The 21,930-nt window shown below is 36.2% G+C and overlaps 1 protein-coding gene across 11 annotated transcripts in view; it reads right to left on the reverse strand.

Annotated features, from left to right (window-relative positions):
- Nucleotides 1–21,930, reverse strand: part of FAT1 (FAT atypical cadherin 1) — a 103,017-nt gene that overhangs the window by 51,538 nt on the left and 29,549 nt on the right. For all 11 annotated transcript variants that reach the window (XR_012580463.1, XR_012580464.1, XM_074541424.1 and 8 more), the window contains exon 3: nt 13,644–13,958. Coding sequence is in view for 9 of the 11 variants with exons in the window: in XM_074541424.1 (XP_074397525.1) it covers nt 13,644–13,958 (315 nt within the window). In the remaining 2 variants the exon portion in view is untranslated. The remainder of the gene's footprint in view (nt 1–13,643; nt 13,959–21,930) is intronic.

Consider the following 21,930-nt stretch of genomic DNA (forward strand, 5'->3'; position numbering starts at 1 on the left):
ATAAAAAAGCCTTCAATTTTCTCTTGGCTGATAAAAAGCAGAGTTTGTAAGAAAAGCAATCAAGAAAGGCCAGGAGAAACAGGATTGTATACCAGGTGAATAGCTACTCAGTGCTTCTGACAAAAACAGCTGTAGTCTACTTAGACCAACAAAACAGACAGCCCACACTAAATAATATGAACAAAACCTATATAAGGCGACATTACAGCTGTCAACTGTTCAAACAACTATCCTGCAAAAAACAGACAGTGCAAATAACAGCTGTTCCAATTATGGTCAAATCTGCCCTTGTTTTTCCTGCAATTTTGTTTGCCATCATATCAAATGTATTATTTATCTAGTATTCTTGACAATGATATGTCATCTTCTCCTGCTTTATTTTTATGCTTTTACAGCACATAGAAGATACCTTTGCTATTGTTAGGGTATATCTTTTGGTATTATGAATTGTCCATTGTTACAAAGAAAGGGGGGATGAAAATTAAAACATACAAAACCCTAAAACAAACAAACCAAACTACAAGGAAAAAGGTTGCATAATTACTGTGAATTTAGGAAGGGGTAAGGGAAGAAAGAGAATATGATGTGACAGTTGTCTATTAACCTTCTTGAGGTAATATGTCCACATGGATATTACAGAGCTGTGAACAATGACAACTGAAAATATTTATTGTCACATATTCTAAAAAGCTTTGCTTTTCTGCCCAAGTCTAGATAACACATTTTCTTTTTACAGGCACTATGGGAAACAGAATAGGACTGTTAGTTGGAAGGGCACAAGTGGCACAGCTGCCACCTCATCTGCTGCCTTCCAGCAAAGGGACTTGTGGGTGACTTCAGGAAACACAAGTTCTCCTAAAACCTCTTTCTACTGAGTACCTCCGTAAAAAGCCAGCACAAGCCCTCCCATGAAGGATTAATCTCAAGGCTCACCACAGTTACAAGAGAAAAGGGTACACTGCAGCACAGCCACTAAAAACTTTGTTGAACTACTGTTGGACAGCTGAGTTGAAAATGGGGAAAACCTAAAAAAAACCATAGGAAAAATAAAGCAACCCAGCAGAAATACCTCATGATGCTTCCATTTCCCTGAATATTCAACACTTAGTCTACATCCTCTAACAATAAACGACTCCATCTCTCACAACAGCAGCAAGTAGAGGATTACATGAGATCAGAAAAATGGCACGTTTCAATAGCTTCCTATCCATTTTATTTTTCATCAAGAGCCATGAAGACTGGAGCCATCCTAAAAATGGCAATTAATACTTGGAGAAAACCAAATATCAATCAAAAGACCATTCAAAAGCTTTTGCTTTAAGCACTCAAAACAAAATTCTACCATGCACCACTACTTTAGACACTAACGATTCTTAAAGGAAGTCTTGGTCCAGATAAAATTCCTGCTAATGAAGGTGGTCAATACAACATAAATAGATAAGCAGAAAAATATCCAGCAAGAACAAAATATACATGCTTTGATCTGTTAAAACTTCCAGTCTTTTCAGCCAAGCATGCCACACTTCTGTTAAAACACTTCAGACCAATAACAGAAGGGCTTAGTCTTCACCATATATATCCTGTATATTCAGCAGAAACTAATGCCAACAAAGGAAATGTAACACTTCTGGATTTAGAATCACATACACATGCATGACATTCTTTTTATTTAACTCTTTACTGATAGACACTTTCCAAAGTGCAAATTTAGCTTCAGTGAAGTGTCTCACTTCAGCTTAAGACTATAAAAGGTTTGATTATTGCGATCACTACATTTTTCTACTTTTGCCAGTTTTTTCTATATTACAGAATGTTTAATGCTGCACCAACAGATTTTATCCATTGTTGAAGAGCTTTCCAGAACTACCGCTGTGATAATAAGGTCAAGTGTTCCTATGCACTGTAACTGCCTGTTAAGAGGGTTGGGGACAATCTTTGGGCCTAATGTAAGTTAGCTCACTGCAACAATAGTCACCACTTTGCTCTGTTCTTAAGGTTTTTAGATGGAACTCCTTCCATTTTCTGTAACACTTTGTATATATCCTTGCTGTGCCCCTCCCTGTACAAAAATAAATTCATGATCACATTTTTGCACATGCCACATCCCCAAAGGAGTGGCAAGTAAAACATTTCAATTAAGCTCTGAAGAAGTCTGTAAAACATTCAGTTTTGAAATCTTTGTTACAAGGTGGGGAGAATGTGTTTATTACTGAATGAAATAACAGCATGTGTGAGAAACAGGTCACTTGTGACAAACCATTCTATTTCAAAGCAAAACTGACTCAGAGCATTGTTTTGTAGCCATATTCCTGCATTTTGCTTCTGCATCCTTTTATCAGCTCCCCTCTCCCAAAACCAACAGGAACAGTAAGCTCCAGTAAGTTACATCACTGACTTTTATTTCACCTGAAATCAATGTCATTATGGCAAGATAGGTCAAGCATTCTTGAGAAATGCAAGTTCATAAAAAACATTTCTAAGATAATGAGGAAATGGTATCTCTAGTGAATTGGTGCCATTTTTGTATTTAGTAATATTTAAAAACTTGCCTCATCAGAAACATTTTGAGAACAGCAGCGCAATAATTTAGAGTCTTTGGATAAATCATAGCTGCTCTGCCTCACTAGCTGGAGAGTGACTAGAATCAACTGATACTAACTGTAAACATCTGTAACAAATAAAACAAAACAAAACACACGAGTAGCAAATACAACTCTATTCTCTCTTCATTCTGTATCTGAGTTTACATTCTGGGGATACCTGCTGTCTATTTGATGTCTACCCAAAAACTAAGAGAATTACAGCTGCATTCAGATAAAACTTACTTCAGATTTCCATTTTAAATAACAGCAAAACAAATATACAGAAATGCAACTGCAACGTACAATTATGGAAATCTGAATAAAACTCTACATTTGGAGTAGAAATTAGCACCAGAGATCAGATATTAGCAGGGATTTATTTCACACTGGTTCACAGCTACATCACACTATCTCGGTTTCTGAAGACTAACACATCAACAATTTTCATTCAATGCCAAAATGACAATATCCTTAAAAAAAACATAGAATATTAGGTGGGCATTGTGTTAAGAATTACCTATTAGCTATCTTTATGGCATGGATGATCTCAGTGATGAAAGAAGTGGCATCAGAAAAAGTGGTCTTTGCAGGGGAGTAGGAAGGCTCAAAGTTTTTATTTTGCTGTGTATACATCATGCATCCCCATGCATTTGTGCTTTCACAAATACCTGGAGACTTTCCAACTGCACATTCAGATTGAGAGGATGAAGATTCTGGAGATGGGAGGGAGTTTGCCTGTTAGGCTAACCCCCACAATGAACCAAGACTAAAGCAGATGCCAAGTGTACTATGTTGCCTCCAATGAGTTCAAACTGATAGGCTTGATTTGAATTAGCATAACATTATTTGCATTGCGGCATACAAAAATAAATACAGTTTCTCTGATCTTTGAATGCATTGGCATTGAAGAATTAAGGAGGCAGCTACAAATTTTTTTATCACTAACTTCAACAGATACAGGTCATAAACTAAATATGAGGGAGGACATATTTGGTCAATGTGGCTTTTGTCCTCTGTGTCAAATGCAAACCATAACTAACCAGCAGAAATGGTTGCTCTGGATTGCATCAGTCAATTATCACTTAAACTCTCAGTTATGATTACTGCAACTTAGTCAATTATTATTTTAGCTCTCGTTCCCCCATTTCAACCTCCAAACCAACAAATTACTAGTGCATGTTAAAGGTTTTCTTTTTTTACATATTGTAATGCCTTCAGATCTGTTTACAAGGTCTTAATATGTAAATCAGTTTAAGATTTGAAGGAAGCATGAATTTTAAACTCACATGTGGCTGTAATGGTAATCATGTTAACTACTGCATAACACAGCCCAAAAGCACTGAGCAAATTACAGCAAAAAAAATATTCTGTAAATTGAACACCAATTATGTCTCTTCAAGTGATAGAGATACTGTCTCACTTCAAGGCAGGGTTTCCTACTAATCTTTGTCATTTAAGAAGTAGTTCATTATATCCAATTCAAGACAGCTTTCCCTTCTAGACAGAGGAATATATCTTTCTTTTGTATGACAGACTAAGAAGTTCACAGAAATCAGCAGTTTCCTCCTCCCAGAAGTACTAGGTGTGATCAAATCATGTCTCAGACATCTCTCATAATACATTGAGTGTCTCACTGTCTGAAAGATCTCTTATGAGATCATTTTAAACTTCTTCTGATATCTCAGCACTTTCCCAAATACAAAGAAAATAACCGATAAAACAATAATCCATGATTATTTCATCACTTGACACATAAAGATGACTTTTTATTCAGTCTTCTTTCAACTGATTAAAAGCTAACTGTGTTTTACATGTAACTTATCATACAATCAGTGACCATCAGAAAAGGCCCACACTTTCTTTCTGAAGATGTTCAGGTAAGTTTCTGGGAAGACTACAGTCAAAACTTGTTTTCTACATAAGCCAAAAATCCTCTTCATAACCAAACCAAATGAACAGGTTAATAAAAGCAGGTCAATAAAAATTAATAGCAGAGGATTGAAGACAAGATTCCAGCTTTGCAGCTGGCAAAAAATAAACTGTCTTATGAGCCATGTAACGACTAATGACGACTACTATAAGATACAAAGTCTAACATATCACCACTGTCCTACATCACCATGAAGGCAGACTGCTGAGTTAAAAAAGATACAACATAGTGCTAACAAGCTATCATACTGGAGCAAATATATCATAAAGAAACTGAACTTTGGTTTACATAGTCTTAAAGATAATTCCTTAGCAATTTCACTTGCTTTTCATTCCTAAACTCTTCCTTGTTCTACACACCTTAATAACTTTCATCGAAACCAGCAACAGAATTGTCACCAGTAAGTTTCTAATGCCAAAATATGATTGTAAATATACAGTCCCAAGTGAAACTAGGATTATAATTTAAAAGCACCTTAAATGGCTGCAAATGCCTCTTCTGCTCAAGTACAACACTTAAAAGCAATCATTACAGTTCTTTCAACAAAGATCTCAAAAATAGTACCACTTTTCAAGAAGAATTGAGCGTCTGGGTTCCTCTTTCCATTCACCTAGCCATATACTCTCTTCTTTAGCTCTGCTGTTCTTTGCTTGCTCTCTCCGGCCTCTTGAATTTTACCTTTTTTTGCTATGCAGTTCTTTAGGTAGAACAAAGATTCATTCTGCCTAGCAGAGTGCACAGCCTGTGGCTAGGAGACTTTCCTGGATTGCCTAAATGCGCTTTTGGGGCTAAAGGACTTATTTTCTACTTCCTGATGAGGGTAATTACACAAATGAGTTACAACACCCTAGCTTTAAAAAAATTAAAATGGAAACCTACTGCAGTACACTCTGATGAAGTCACTGTTCCCTTTTTGTTAAGTATAGCATGATGGCACTCAACTAGTACAGTCTTTCACAGTTTTGGTGCCTTTTCCCCTTCAATTCCCATGTGTAGCCATTCAAGCAAAAGCCAACAGGACACTCCCACAGTGTACAGACACCTAAGTAAACTCCAGACTGAAAAGTCTGAAACACATTAGGAACTACATTGTGTTTGCTCTTCAGATCACCTTTTCTTTTTACTTAGATATTTCCTTATTCCTGTTTCAAATGCTAGTGCATATGCTCGGGATTTCATCCACAAAAAACATTGGCACATTTGTCCCAGATGAACACTTCTTGCTCTTTGAATAGTACTCCATGAAAAGTCAAGCAATAATTGAGATCTCAGTCCTACCCAAGCCAGGACTGTATCAAACGAGGGGTAACACCCTGTCCATAAGGGCGTATTTGTGCAGCACTTTTACTGAAGTACAGTAATATCACAGAATATGCTGAGTTGGAAGGGACACACAGGGATCATCAAGTCCATCTCAGTGTTTATGAGCTTGCTGCTTGTTACCAAGACAGACTGCAAGTTTTGTATACAGCATCAAAAAGTATGGCTAATATTTCATACCATGAGGCACCATGTTTGTCTGTAACCAGGCAATTTAACTACTCAATCCTACTGCCATAAAGTATAACTGCAAGGTGCACATCTTTAGTTGAGTCACTTACCTGAACTATTTCTACAGCAACCTGTAATTTGCTGAGCAGAATACTCATTAATCATATTTGTGATCTGAGCATGAAGCAATGACAAGCAACTCTCCAAAGATTATTTATGTACAGCATAAGGAAAAAATAAATAATTTCCATAAACAGCTAAGCCATCCAATATGACAAACACGGCACAACTTCAATTTCAACTAAATTTCAAATAAAGTGTAAAATTAGTGTTTATTGATCATATAATTGTAGAAAATTCCACAAATGTATCTAACTAAAAGTAAACCATATAGTTTTGTATCCCCTAATTAGCCACTGACTACATTATTTTTAATCTGGATTTACTAACAGTTTTTCTTCTTCCAAAGAGACGTAAGAGAACAAATAAAAGAAATAAATAAAGCCTGACCACCACTACCTAACAGTTAAAAGAAATGCTCTCTAGGTAAATGCTTTCAAGTAATTTTAAAAATCGCTGCCTCTATTATAGCAAAATTTCTATATTTGCGGATACTCTCTAAATAGTGTAGAGTGAGTGGATATGAAAATATTATTAGAAATTTCAGATATTAACTTGTTTTCTCAGTTACAAAAAAGACCTAGCACTTCAAGTGCTTTTAAAAAGACAAATCAAAGTAGCTTTTTGCAGAATTAAACTCTTTTTAAAAACATTTGGGCTAATTCTGGTTACATTTTCATAAAGAAGAAAATCTGTTCTAGAGACAGTATAATCAAATACTTTACTTTCTCTGCCTGTCACAGGTAAACACTTGAGCTGCTACAAACACATTGAGCTGTGTGACATAACTGAACAATAATTCAGCCTGGCATTGCTTACCAGCTACAGAAGTTACATGAAAGAATTCAACATTTTGATCTTTATTTAATTTTAAATCACATAAGCGTGCAATATACTAACACTGGTTTTATCCAAGTTCCAAAATATTACGTCAATTGGGATTAAAACCCACAAGTAGTTAAACAACAAAGATTTCCTTTGTTAAAATGAAGCCAATACTCCTCTGTGGTCACTGACCCTTCATTTCCTCGCTAAGTAATTCTCCAGTGTTATCGGAACCCATGGAAGTTGTTTGCAGCTGTACCCATTTCCCGTTCCACTTCGGTCTCCAAATCAGACAGACCAACAGACACACACACACACTCTCCATCAAAGGTTACTGTGTCAAATGCACAGGACACAGTTATGTTCTGAAATGGGCAATTACTCAAAGCTTCTGCTGAATTCCCTAACTAATATCCTTATCTAAATGGACTATCTCCTACACCATAGGATTACTAATTTCCTCAAAGGTACGTCCATAATATTCTCATAATAAATACCAAACTGCTTAATATATAAATTATTATTTTTATAATATATAAATATTTATAGCTTTACAACACTCCCAAGTAATTAGATCACACAGTTATTTCTATTTTACACCTGCAAAACCTAAGTATGCGAAAAATAACAACTCAAAATTTATTTTGGCATTCTCCAGTCCAGGTTGTGAACCCAAGTCTAGTTTTCAGAGGTATGCATCACTTTCATACCAGGTTTCATTAAAAGCATAGAAAGCTATACTTTTGTGATCAGCATTTCTGCCAATCTGAAACAAAATTGTTACATGGCACAATATTTGGTACCTCTCTTCCTCATTTGCTATTATTGCTTTAAATTTCTGAGGTAAGGCATGATTTGTCAAGAAAGTGTTTTATTGTTACCCAGCCCTGATTCCCTCCCCAAGCCAAATCTGGTTGGCATAACAAATGTAACAGAAGTCCTAGGGAAGTGCAAAGAAGCATACTAATTGGGCAAAAGTTCAGAAATTATTTCTAGCCTGAATATATGTGCAAGGTAATACAAAAAGATTATAAGGGCCCTATATGGATACCTGGTTAGGATTCAATTATCTTGCTCAGTAATGCTAGAGGGAGCTGGAACTCCTTTCTCTAAGCAAATGCAGATTTTGTCCTTCTTGTGTGCATGCTGCACTTATAAAGCAATATAACCTTCTTTCAGGCATCTTAACTCAGCAATGTTTGAGATATTAATCATAGAGAGCCTGTAACACTGAGCAGCAGCCATATTTAAAAAACATGGCATAGCAAAACTATTTCATCCATATGGAAACTGATACAGAGTTTAGGGAATTTGGTGAGCTTTTTTTGTTAAGAGAGAATTCAGTCTTATGCCTAGTTCTACAGCAATTTAGGAATTTAGAGCTAGTCTCCCTAGCTCTTCAATTTCCATGTTTTACATATGACTTGCTGAGTTATTGTTAGTCATCTAAAAGTTACTACCTTTCTTCTAATTTCACATGATGTTTGCCATCCCTTAATTTAAAAAGTAAAGCTAGAAGAAAAATATGAAATGGAAAAATGGGAAACAATGACAGGAAAAGAATTTGGTTGACAATGTCATTCTGGGGAACTGTCAGCACACATTTTCAGTTGGAGAGCTTGTTTGCAAACCACCCTTACAATTCCTACTGAGTGCAACAAAAAGCTCCTATTGCATTCATGTCCTACCCTCCTCAGACAGAAAAAAATTAAATGGTTTGATTGAAAGCTTTTAGTAAAATTATTACAATAACTCTTTTAAAGAGGAACCAGCAGATCAGTTTCTAAATGTATAATTTCTAAATCCAAATAGATTATAAATTATAAAATCATAATTCATTGACTCATAAATGTACACTTATATGCAATGGTATCATCAGCTACTACCTGTAGATACCATACTAATTATCTGTTCCACTTTCTCTAAGAAAGCAATCCTGCTATCACGTGTCATCCTTCCAACACTTCTCAAAAGCAAAAAAGCAAATTAAGATATTTTAACATGAAAGGCACAAAGATGAGGAAAAGCAGAAGTTTTTCTACTCAACAGGACTGTGTTCATGTAAAATAGAAGCATTGAGTAGTTTACTCCAAGCATTAAAATAATAAATTGTATTTTGTAAATACAAACATGGAGCTTACATCTATGATACATGAAACTTTTCAGTTCTACAAGTACCCAAATAGCTCACAAGCAAATAAACTACACCTGCAAGAAAGAGAAATAGTACTAAAGCACTATTATACACACCATATGTATTACATGTGCTTATAAAAGCATTGTATTTTAAGCTCCAGGCACCAATCTCAGAACTTGTTTACTGCTATACAATCCTCTGCTGTACATGAGTGTTGGTAAGTGTGCAAATCTTTTCTGAGCCTCAGTGCAATAGCTCTAGAGTTAAGTGCTGAGATTAACCACAGAGTCCCAGGACATGTGCTCAAAACAGCCACCAAATCGTGCAACTTCAACTCTTTCCACCTCAATGTATTAACACGTGTTGCAACTTTTCCACTTTGTCAATTACTTCTGTATTTAATTACAAGCTACGTTGCAAGAAGTTCAGCAGATATAAAGTTGTTATCATAATCTGCAGGTTTGTCTACAGTTGTGCTCAGATTGAGCATGAAAGTTGTGGAATTAAGTCTCTGTTCTCATTCTTTCTGGCTAATAATATTATGTCAACTATTTTTCTTCTGGACAGCTGGACAGCTCATATGTACAACACTTTCTTTTCATTGCATGGAAACTCCAAAGGTAAACAAAATGTTATTTCATTTGCTTTAGTGAAAGACTAAATATACATGAAAAGATTAAAAAATGTCCTGTGATGTACCTTGCCATATATCCTGTTCCAAGAAGTGAAATGGCATGCGAAGAAAAACTTAGCAGTGTTTCCTTAAGTTATTTTATAATTATTTGAAATATAAAAGACATTTTTAAGTGTCAGTGAAGATATACTGAAGGGGGTGCTTGGAAACAGATTGCAGTAAGAAGCATCAGGTACTCCGTAAGCCAATAGCATTTCTGAGAAACTAATCACTCAGTCAATAGCTCTTGTCATGAAAAGAAATTTCTTCTTTTTGTGAATAAAGAAGTATATCCTACAAAGATCCATGTCAACAAGTTTCTAAAAATTCAGGATTATTGCATTAAGACAATTTCAGTCTGGAGCCCACAAAGTTCTAGAAATGCATTAGCTACATCAGGAGAACAGAATGCAGTGTTTCACTTGATACATGTTACATGTAGGTTGTTTCTATTTATAATCTGTATTACTACTATGTGTGGGAATTTCAGCCATGGACCACAGTACCATAGCATTAAATTTTATAAAGAGAAAGGAAACAATGGATCCTTGACCAGGATAAGAGGTAATAACACATTACCACCTGAGCTGTATTTTAACAGTCACCACATATTTTAAGAATCCCAACACTAGCTTTTAGTTGACTTGAACTGAATGTCATTACAGTCTTCAATTCACCTTTGGGGATGCACACCAGCAGATATTAAACTCATACTGTCACTGTCAATGTTTCAACAGGATACAGTTAAAAAGATTTGATTAATATTCCAGCCCCATCTCCCCTGTGGTTGAAAGGAAACTGGGGGCCCTGGGGAAGGTTTCTCTTCCTTGGACAAATACCTTACACTGTGTGATAACTTCAGTGTGATAACAAGGATAATACATACACATAAGCAAACAAGACAAGACTTGATCTCTCCCGTTCTAGTCAAATGTACTCTTCAGCTGAGCCCCCTTTTAAGTGATTGGGAAGACAGAATGCACTGTGTTATAACTAGAACAATAACCAGTGTCTTTTAAAGTTTTTTCAACTCCTCAGCATGTCAATTCCATTGAAAACACTTTCACATCAAGTAAGATCTATTCAGATTAAATACATTCAATTTCTTATAGATAGAAGAGAGACTTGAGAACTTAAGAACTTGATAATCTTAGTCAAAACCCAGCCCCTATGTTAGTGCCCACTGCAGACTAACAGTTTCAAACTGGTCATGTACAGGATAGGCAGTATATCCCATTAGAGCACATAAAATGGGAAGACAATATATATATGAGTTAGCTTTTTAATTTCTCCATTGAATTATTTGAGTGCACTCTAGGAACAAGCTTCCCTTCTCTGCTCTGCCCACCTTTTTCCTTTCACTATGTTTAAGATATCTGTCTAGAAGCATGTCTATTTAGCATTACAATTTTAACAGTAATAGCATGAATGGCACATGATAGGTGAACACCTAAGCCTGGGCCTTTAATTATATTGAGGGAAAAAAAATTTCTTCAGCTGAATGTAAATCAGAGGGAGATTCTTTTATTCACAGTGCTTGTGTTCTGAAATATAATGATTTAATAATTTCCAGTTGCTCTTTTGCTTTTTATTCTTTAACACCAAACTGAGGACTGTGGATTGAACTGCTTGCTTCTAGCGTATGTGTGCTACAAAAGAGGCAGGTAAGACAATCTCTTGACAGAAAATCTTTATTCCTTTTCTATTAAGTGCTCCTTATCACTTCACCATCTATTGTGCTGAGCTCTCTCACTCAAGGTCCCTTTGTAACATAAATGAGATCACAGTAAGCTACTGACATAGAAAACTGCAAACTCTGTCCAAAGACAAGTCACAACCTCCCAGCGCCCTAATTCTACCCATTAAATAGGAATAAAGATATTTCTTTATGTCAAAACTTCAGCAAGGGAGGTACAGCAGTGTCTTTTTTCAAAACACAGTTTGGAAAAGGCCACTTGATGATACAGGGGGCTGAAAGAGGAGGAAAAGAACAGAAGAAAGAGAAAATGACCTGTAGTTTTGTATCCTGTATATTTTGCAGGAATATTTAAGGAAACAATAACCAAAAATAACTAGCCAATTATAGAGTAATGATGAAAAGAATGGAGGTAGAATTTATGTTCCTTTGCAATTTGAATACTGCAGTCACTCACTTTTTTTCCACCCAACTCACAGGCAATTTTATTTCCATTTTCTCAGTATTATACTGAGACAACAAAAAAAAATATCAAAGTGGCAGGCAATAGAACTTTTTCAAAATCATAAAGCACAAGGAAGTAGATAAAAAAGCAGATTTTTTTTTCCTTTTGCATCATGTAAAATGAGAAAAAAGACACAGAGCAAAGCAAATAGAAATAAAGCATACAAACACTTTCTGCATTCACTTCAGAAGACTGTGGTTGAATTTCTCTTGCTTTACTTTTCAGGCTCCCTTTTCTCTAAAACCAACATTTTGCAAGTACAGTGTTTAGATGAAGGCTTTAACTATACTAAGTATCTTCTGTTGCTATAGCTATTCCATATGCCCCTCTTGGCAGTGTTTTCACAGATGCAGCACATGCTGACAAAGAAGTTATTGGCAGAAATAACCCAAATAACATATCTGTGTTTGCACTCAGAGCTTTGCTGACACAGCAATTGCAATTGATAAAGCACACAAGTCTTTCATACCCTGAGCTAAAATAACTACAGAACAAAATGAAGGCCATAGCCTTCAAAACATTTTTTTCACTCCATTTTCGCTCCTTTAAGTACCCTGAAATTGCTTCCATGAATGGGCAAGAGCTAAATTAATAAAGTCTGTACTTCTCCCTTGTACTTACTGGGTTTGTAATACATTAAAGTCTCTCACTGCACCTCTGCAGGACCTCTAATCTTAAACTCTCTAAATTGGGATTAAAAAAAAATGGCTCAGTGAACCAAAAGCATCTCTCATAATTTTTGCTGTGAAATAATACCTAAACACAACATATGAAAAGCTGAGCTGGGCACAACCTTGCAAAAAAACCGCAAGTTCTTCTCTAGGCATAAATTGTGGGAAAAACACCCAGTATGTGTATTATTTTCTCCACATTCAGAAGGAAGGGATGACAGGCAACACTTAAAATATTTTCAAAATTATGAGGCAGCTTCAGTTAAGACTGATTATTTTGCCTCCCATCTGTCTGTTCTACACACCTTTCAGTACCTGCAATTCAGTTCCTAAAAGCTTACCTGGTTCTTTGTTTGTACTCCCCTGCTAAAACCTCAGTGCTTTTTTCTGAAGCTTTCCAAATAACCAGTGAACTCAGACTCTTTATTTTCAGTGCACAAAAACCACAGCTGAAAATAATCCTCCAGATTATTGCATTTGTAACAGCAGCAACAGTTAATTACAAAGAAAGTATCTTCTGACTGTGAGACAAGTGAGTCTGCAGGGAGTAAGTGGCTTATTTTGCTTAGACAAACATGACACCCTCCCCCTGGCCACCAAAAATGAATTTTAAAAACAGGTCTGACAAAAAAAAACAAACTATGAAGACAACTCAAAACAATTTGGATGAAACTAAATTAAAATATGGGGTTTTACTGTATAGTTACTGCACTATAAAAATGCATGGACATTTACCAGTCTAGAGAGGAGCTACTCAGAAGTAAGCCTTCAGAAAACAAGCCTGATGTGGATGTCAAGTACTTGGAACCAAGTGCTCCACTCTAATAGCTCTTTTTCTACATGTTTATATAACTTACTAATACTGACATGGCCCAAGACATCAGCTTAACTCCAGCTATTGTGAAAGCATGTTTTCAACATTAAACCAAAGATTTTGATTTCACCTGGTTTATGCAATTATGCAAACACATTAATTTATTAATACCTAAAATAAAACACTGTATTGTACTTACCAGTTTTGGGGTTTATTGAGAAGAATCCCTGTGGATTTCCACTTGTAATCTTGTAGGTTAGTTTTTCACTTGAGCTCGAATCTGGATCAAATGCCTCAATCTGAATGACAGACACATCTTTAGGTGAGTTTTCCATGACCTCTGGGTAGTAAACTGGTTCCGTGGTCTGAGGAGCATTATCATTAACATCCCCAACTTCTATGTAGATTTCAATGAAAGATGATAAAGGCACAACGCCTTGGTCTGTTGCATAAACAGTAAGCCAGTAATGCGAAGTAGTCTCACGATCCAGGTGGTCTGCAGTCTCAATAATGCCTGTTTAATAGGAAGAAAGATAAATAGAAAATGCTCAATAAGTATGCAGAAATGTGTAAAAATACAGCAAGCAACAAGTTTAAGTAAATTAATAAATCAAAATGAATACAAGTTCTAAACAACCAACATTGATTCCACAGTGTGTGCTAATATACACACACACATTAAGACTACTCTGAAACCACAAAAAATAAAATCACTGTAAGAGTTTTAAGCAATTATGCATCACTTACTAAAACAATATATTACTTTATTTCCTTTCCAACATCTTTTGAAATACATCAGACCAGTCAGCACTGTTCATAAAATCGGTTTTGCCTAAAAGATTAAATTAAATATGTAATTCACAATCTTTTGGGACTTGCATGACCCTCTGTACTCATTACGGTAAACTGTATACCACATTAAACTATCTGGTTTAGATGCCAAATTCTTGACCTCTTTACTATTATTTGTATTAATGAATAACTACTTAAATGTGAAACATTTTTATCTCTGTGCCCAAATGAATTGTTTGACTGAACTTCCTTTATATGCTGATTTATATTCAGACAGACATGCCACAGAAAAAAAACCAAACGTTATACCAAAGGTAACTTTTGCCACATTAGGACTAACCAATGGTTGCCATTACTCTGGAAATGGAAGGAAGCAAAAATAGGGGCAAAAATCTGCTCAATCTTACAAACATAAAATGAATTACCAAATAAGGAGCTACTCTGTAATTTGCAAACTTAATAAAAAGCTGTCTGCTGAGCCTACAGGAGATTGTCTAGGGCAGAAATGACTAAAGAATTTACAGCATGAAGAAATACAACTTTATTTTTACAAGCAGCTTAATCTACATGTACAGCCACGCTATGCATGTGTCACAAGGCTATGTGCTATGGTGTAACCCATGGGGGATGAATATTAAATAGAGTCATGGAACCATGGCAGAATAAAACTTCGCACTTTCCTTTTCCTGATCCAATCACTCCTACAGGGTGTCTGATTTGAGATATTTTCTTAAGAGAACTTAAGATCAACCTGATACATGTCAGGATGAGGAACTGAGTAAGCCCTTGCAACCATTTCAGTGGAAATTTTGAAGGGCTTTGTCAAGGCTCTTACTATTTGTTGTACGCTCACACACCAGGACTAATCGGAACTGGAGCCAAGATGAGTCAAATTATCACCGTGACAGCCAGTTTTGGACTTTGGATAAAGCCACATAATGTGAGTATGCATGATGTGGCACTTCTGAGCTCATTTACTTCACATAGATACATATATCTCTATATACTTACATATACACACCACCAGTCAAACAGGATCTCAATAAAACTATGCCACTGTTTTCACAGGAATTCTTTGGGAAAGGAATTAACTCTAAGTATTGTGTGCTTCACATACAACAGACATTTTCTTGGATACATTATACTGACTGAGCAAAATATTAAGGAATTACTTATTTATTCATTACTTTGTTTGCCTTGTGAGAAGCTGGTCTGACCATGGCAGGTTAAATTTTTAGGATGTCAATAAGATCACTTCAGAAGAGCTGGAGGGGATTGAAACTGATGCTTAGATCTGCAAACTCCCATATATAGCATTTCAAGAAACACAGCACTTCAGAACTACCACCAGATGTCAGTGTGGAAATTGGTTTAACATAGCGCCAAAGGCTACAGAAATGGGGTAAAATGGAGGGGCACTGCAATCTCAAAATAGGCATGCATTACGTGCAGTCTATAAAAGTTTTCCTGAAAGTAAACTACTAGCTTTATAATTTCCTTTTTTATCTTTTTGCAGAACAACATCATCAACAACTAAGTTTAGGTGTTAATTAATACTGATATTTCACATTTCTGGTCCCTCTGCCTCAGTATTTACATTTTGTTTGATGACAGTTTTACTACTACAACAAAAAGGTAATACTATCCAGTAGTCATTGGATTTGTGCCCTGGTTACCTGAACAGTTCCTGCACAAATTTCCTCTTAATAATGGACACAGCCTTGAGCACTCAGTTATCCAGATTCTATTTTGTAACTTATGGCACACTTTTTGTGTGACTCTACCTCAGCCAGAAGACTTGCTTGAGAGTAATGAAATTTGTTACTTACTGTGGCCTCACTTCTAAATCTAAATGCTGGATGTAGCATACAAACACTTAACTTAAATCTGCATGGACTCTATGCATGCCTTGGAAAGTTCTGTAAGTCCTTCATGTCCTACCAAAGAGAAGACTGGATTGTATTAACTCCGTTCTAGCAAAGGTTCCAGCAATGCTGCTTTTTTATTTGTGTTTCGTGCTGAAAAGAGCAACTGTTTTCATTTTACACATCCCACTTTCTAAACAGTAGCTGCACCAGAACAGGCATATTAATTTAAAACTGCTTTGACTGATTCTAAAGAAAGATAAAAAGACACTCTTGTGGAAATGAAGCTCACTTCCTGCAATATGCTAACATCTACAAATTCTACCTCCCTAGTTATCAAAGCCCTCCTCAGATAAAAGGATGACTAAACCTATTCTACTTTTGTAGTGTATTAGTTCTCAAATGTCCATTCCCTTAAGTCACATCCATCAGATGAGATGAAGAGGGAAAAAACAGTACCATACCCAAAAAATTACTATCTCAAAAAGAAATATGTGGGAAAACTTACAGTATGATACAGCGCACATGGGCAACTTTGTCTTTTGGTTAATTTTTAATTTCAATTTAGATCTGCATTTATAATGTTACTTCTGTATTTTACATAGACATTGTAGAGAAAGGCTCAGAATCTGTCTGATGATCTGACCACTGGATGCACCATCTAACACAGGTTCCCCAATAGGATAGCTCTGCTTTCATTAGAATGTCCCAATTTCCTACAGGGGCACTCACATAAACTCTGAGCATGCATTACTCAAAGTAACGGGGAATTTCATTGGTTTTTCATTTTCCTCATGTTTCTCACTAAACGGATCCTGAATTTGAGGATGAACATTTTTTTCTTTATGTGGCTTTTATAAATCCAATCTGAAATAAAAAGCATCCACAAAAACAATTTTATGATCAGTCACCTAACTGTTTAACACTAATAAACGGGTTAATTCCTGAGTGATTTTTTTTTTTAAGGTACAAAGGACACAGTTTAAAATAGATGCAATAGACAGGTACGAATGTGCAAGTTGGGAAGCAGATGCTTGTGGATGTGCTACCCCTGGAAGCGTTCAAGGCCAGCTTGGATGGGTCTTTAAACAACCTGGTCTCTGAAAGTGAAAGGTGTCTCTGCCCATGGGCACAGAGTTGGAACCAGATGAACTTAAAGGCTCTTTCCAGCTCAAACAAACCATTCTACAATTCCATGATTACTAGAGACAGGCATTGCAGGTAAGTGGAATAATTACTTTGACAATATCAAAAATGAAGACTGAAAATAACATTCCTGCATCATAAAAGCTATGAAAAAGGGAACAGGAAGGTACAGAACAAAAATTTCCCTTCAACCTTCACATATTGAGAGCTGTGGAGGAAAGGCCACCACACCTAGCTCTGCTCATTGCTCAAAGCTGCAGGCAATATAGCAAAGGAAGGGATGGCTGGTTTATTAATATGACTCAGCTTTCTTCATGATGTTTGAACCCGGCAATAAAATGGAACAGATATACTAATCCAGCACACATCTAGGGGTGGGGGCAGGCTCAGACAATCAAAACTTGAATTTCTTTTGGTTCTATGTCAGCTTTTATGTCATTAAGTACAAAAAAAACTAAACACACATAACTATAAGGAGTACTTCAATTTTTTCTCTGCCCCCTCAACAATCTGATCTTACACCAGTAATTACAAAACACAATCCTATTGTCGTTACTCTAGTTGAAATTGCTCCTGCTTCTAAAAGTTTAACACTAAATCCTTCCTGATTTTGCCTATGAGAACACTAATAGCTTCATTTTTAATTTCTATTGAACAATAATGAATAAAATTGCATGAAAATTTCAGTAGCCTACTACACCTTCTAAGGAACAGAAGCTTAAAAAAAATGACTGATTACTTTTGTTAACAATGATAACAATCATTCTCCTACCAAATTACAAGTCAAGAACCAGTCCTTTAAGTACATCAGTTTTCTGCTTTTGCAAACATTGACTACAGTAGCCTATTTCACATTTTAGGGCAGCACAAGACTGTATGCTGCCTGAAAGCCAGCACTCAGCATTTAAGGTGTTAATAAATTCACTGGTTTCTAGTTCCAGTGGTTCTCAAGGTAACAGAGAAAAAACTGATCAGGACTCCTCCTCTATCAAACAGAAATAATAAAACAATCTAATAAGAATTAATTTGTTTTAATCTTGAAAACATCTAGATCCATTAAGCATCAGTAAGATATTGATCATATCATCAGTTTCAAGAGCATGTTTTGGCTCCTAGACAGAATTTTTCCTTTTCTCTTCAAGTGGTACAAGGCACATCTCAGGAATACACATGAAGTGCCTTTACTGTATCTTCAATGCTGTAAAAGCTCCATCTCTGTTTTAACTCTTCCCCATTCACAGAATATTTTTAATCAGCAGATTTTCCATCCATCCTCTATGCTAAGGCAGTTAGCTAATTTTGACTTCTACAAACCATTTGCTTTTTATGTAGCAAGACAAGTTGAGAAATCTACTAATGAGTCTTTCACACGTATGGTAATCCCAAACACTTGCAAACATTGTTATTCAAAACATAAGGTGAAGTGAGGATTCAAAAAGCATTTTTCACTTGACTGGCTGTGCAATCGTGAAACCTTCCAGGTGGTCAGGATAAAAAGAAATTTAAATTCAGTCACTAACCACCAGAGGGGAGCACAAAAGAGCTCTGATGAAATGTTTCTCAGTCATCTGCAAGAGGACATCAGAACTGATTTTACAATATTCATATTCTGAAATTTTACACTAGATATTCTTCCCACTTGATGCAGTAGGACTTTTCCATCAATTTCATTAAAGGAAGGCAAAAGTCCTAAGTGACTACTGCAGAATATAATTTAGACAGAATTTAATGTGGAGGAATAGGATGATATATGAATACAGCAACTGAGGAAAAAGTTGAAAGAGTAACCACGTTGGTAACAAGAAGCAACACTTCCCCCAGTTTAAATCCCACAAGACAAATCACTACAACCAAAGTCACTCTTAAAAAAAAATAAGCATAAAATACACCTCAAATCTGATACTCTTACATATGCCAATTTTATCTAATTAAAAAATGCTCAAACTATAATACTCCCAATTCCCAGGGATGATCCTCCTTAAGTGTGCTTATCCATAAGAAGTCTAATTAACAATATTAATGATTCCATAATGGAAATCAAAACCTGCAATCATTTCTCAGCAAAGCATGAAAATGCAGTTTAGCAGAATTTGCCCCCAGCATGACATTTGAAGCAAACTAAGAAATCCCTGGCCTGGAACACGATGCTTGAAATCTGATTACAAACTCAATTAATCTAAGTTCTAATAAGTTGGGTAAATCAAAAAGCTTTTTCAGCTGCTTTAAAAGCCATTCTGAGGGCTAGGGGGAAAGCAGTATTTTACAAATTGCACGAACAAAGGTTTTGATCAAATATGACCTTCAACAAACAACCAATTCAACTCTAAGTTTCAAAAACCAGTGGATTAAGCCTGTTATAAACACGGAGACACGCTGTCCCCAATGGCACCAGTGCCAGCACACCAACCCAGACTGCAACTGTCCTGAATTCTAAACAAACAACGAGTCACTGCAGGGTAAACTACCACTAAGGCCTGCACACTCTTTTAAACTAGAGATAAAGCTGCTCAGCACATTCTGCAGTTTACTTTGTGAATCTCTGCTACCTCAAGAGAGGCAACATATATTTTTCAGAAGTTACTATGTGAACAAGGGTCTAAAGGATCCCAGCTCCCAGAAGGTTACTTGCCAGTTTTTCTGAGAAAATTTGCTTAAGTTGTTGTTAAACAAAGAATTTGTTAGTGATTTGGCTACCTTCCTAAGTAAAGTCTTATTTAATAAAATACTATTATATTTTAGCTTCTAATGTTATCCAATTCAAAACAGACAGCTTTCAGTTTGTTACTAAAATCTCCACAATTACATGGCTAGAATAGGCCAGAAGAACAAAGATATTTTATAAAGTTGGTATTTTCAACTTCTGATTTTTTGCACAGCTCATTTTATTTGAAATAGCATCTCTTCTAACCAATAACTTTGTTAATGACAGTGCAGTTCTTCAAACACATCCAGATCAAACACAGATGAACACAAATTACTTCCCATTCATCTCTTCTTATATGCTCTATTTTTCTTAGATTTTTTTCCTACTTATTACCTATCATGATGTGATTAGCATTTTCCTGAGCTGTATGAACACAGAGGCTACAGCAGAGACGACAGGATTAAAAATACAGAAAACAAACAGTCCCTCCCCTCAAAAACTGGCACCCACAAGAAACCAGGAAAGAGCATCTGGCCTAGGAAAAGATGCAGTGCTTGTCGGCTTCTCAGCAGACCCCAGAGGCCTTGAAGAGGAACACATCCACACTGTGTTACCCTCCTTTTCCCCTTGAGTAACTCCCAGAGGCACAGCCAAACCAGGACAGTTGGCAAGTGCAACCCTGCGTGCTCCTGTGTGTTACACAGACGGGTTTTTCACTTGGTTTCTTTCCCCTCCACTTTATGATCCCTGTCAGAAATGCTAAGAAGTAGGAAGGTGACTTGGAGAAAAAAGTGCATCCATTAATAGTTATGGTATCTACCTATGCAAGATAAAACAGACTACAGCAGAGTATAGTGCACGATTTACAAGTATTACATCCATCTGTAATACTAATTGTGGCCAGTATCATAGTTCAGATTCTTTCCACTTTTACAGCAATTAAAAAAAACCCTCTATCTGTGTTTCTGTTAACTTCCCAACTTCCTTCTGATAACTACCGAAGCTTCTGGTCATGACTGTAATCTGACATTGGGAAATGCCTTGAAGCAGCAGTCACAACCCTACATACCAGAAAATGTTTTATAATTTGAAGGTTTTGAAACATGTAACCTATTGAACTCTGAAGAAAAAAAATTATTCTTTCCCCCAGGCCACTGTGCTACTTTAACTCAGGCCTCTACCAAGCACCAGTGTGTTAGAGACAAGTAAACCTTAAGCCTACCATGCTTCTAAAATAGCAGCCAATGCTAATGTCAACAAAATTTAATAGTATTTGATCACTCAAGTGTAATAAATAACCACTTAGTAAAACCAAAACAAAGACAGCACAATATCACATCAGCCCTAATTTTACACAAACCATCTATCCTTAGGCACTGAAAATTTTACTTATGTCCTGCCACAAAGACAACAAACACTTCAGTACATGAAACATCATCTGAAAAGCCCAAAGTCTCCATCCTGGTAAGTCCATGAAACAATCTCCCTCTAAAGAAGGAATGGCATGAGATTCCTCTTGCAAAAGTGAAATGTCAGCTCATCCACCCTATAAACACAGCAGAATACCAAGAAAGGCACATCAATCTAACTCCTGAAATATTAAAGACTTGTGGCAGGCAGTGTGAACTTCTTAAAAGTACATACAATCTCTTCTTTTAAGAAAAGTATTATTTTTGACAAATAAGCTGAGCTGGAAAAGTTCCTTACTTTTATTGTTTGTGCACTTTGAACAGGAAGCATTACATGATTATGCCTCTACGGAACAAGGTGCAAAAGCCACCCAGAGAAATACAATTTGCTTTTCACCTCCATAGCAATTTAAAACTTATCAGTGACAATGCAAGCTACTCAGACTTCTTGCATCTGAAGATTCACACAGACTAAACAGTACTGTCTCAGAATATAAATAATCCTTTCTTGCAGCTCTGAAGGAGAGTGAAAAGTTGTAGCAACTATTGCTTGCCTTTGAACCACACATGAACAAGAGATGTTCACTGCTTTTCACTCACCTCTTCTCCAGAAGCATTAATTAGGCAAAG

Source organism: Zonotrichia albicollis, chromosome 5, assembly GCF_047830755.1.
Source record: "Zonotrichia albicollis isolate bZonAlb1 chromosome 5, bZonAlb1.hap1, whole genome shotgun sequence".
In the NCBI taxonomy this organism is placed as follows: domain Eukaryota; kingdom Metazoa; phylum Chordata; class Aves; order Passeriformes; family Passerellidae; genus Zonotrichia; species Zonotrichia albicollis.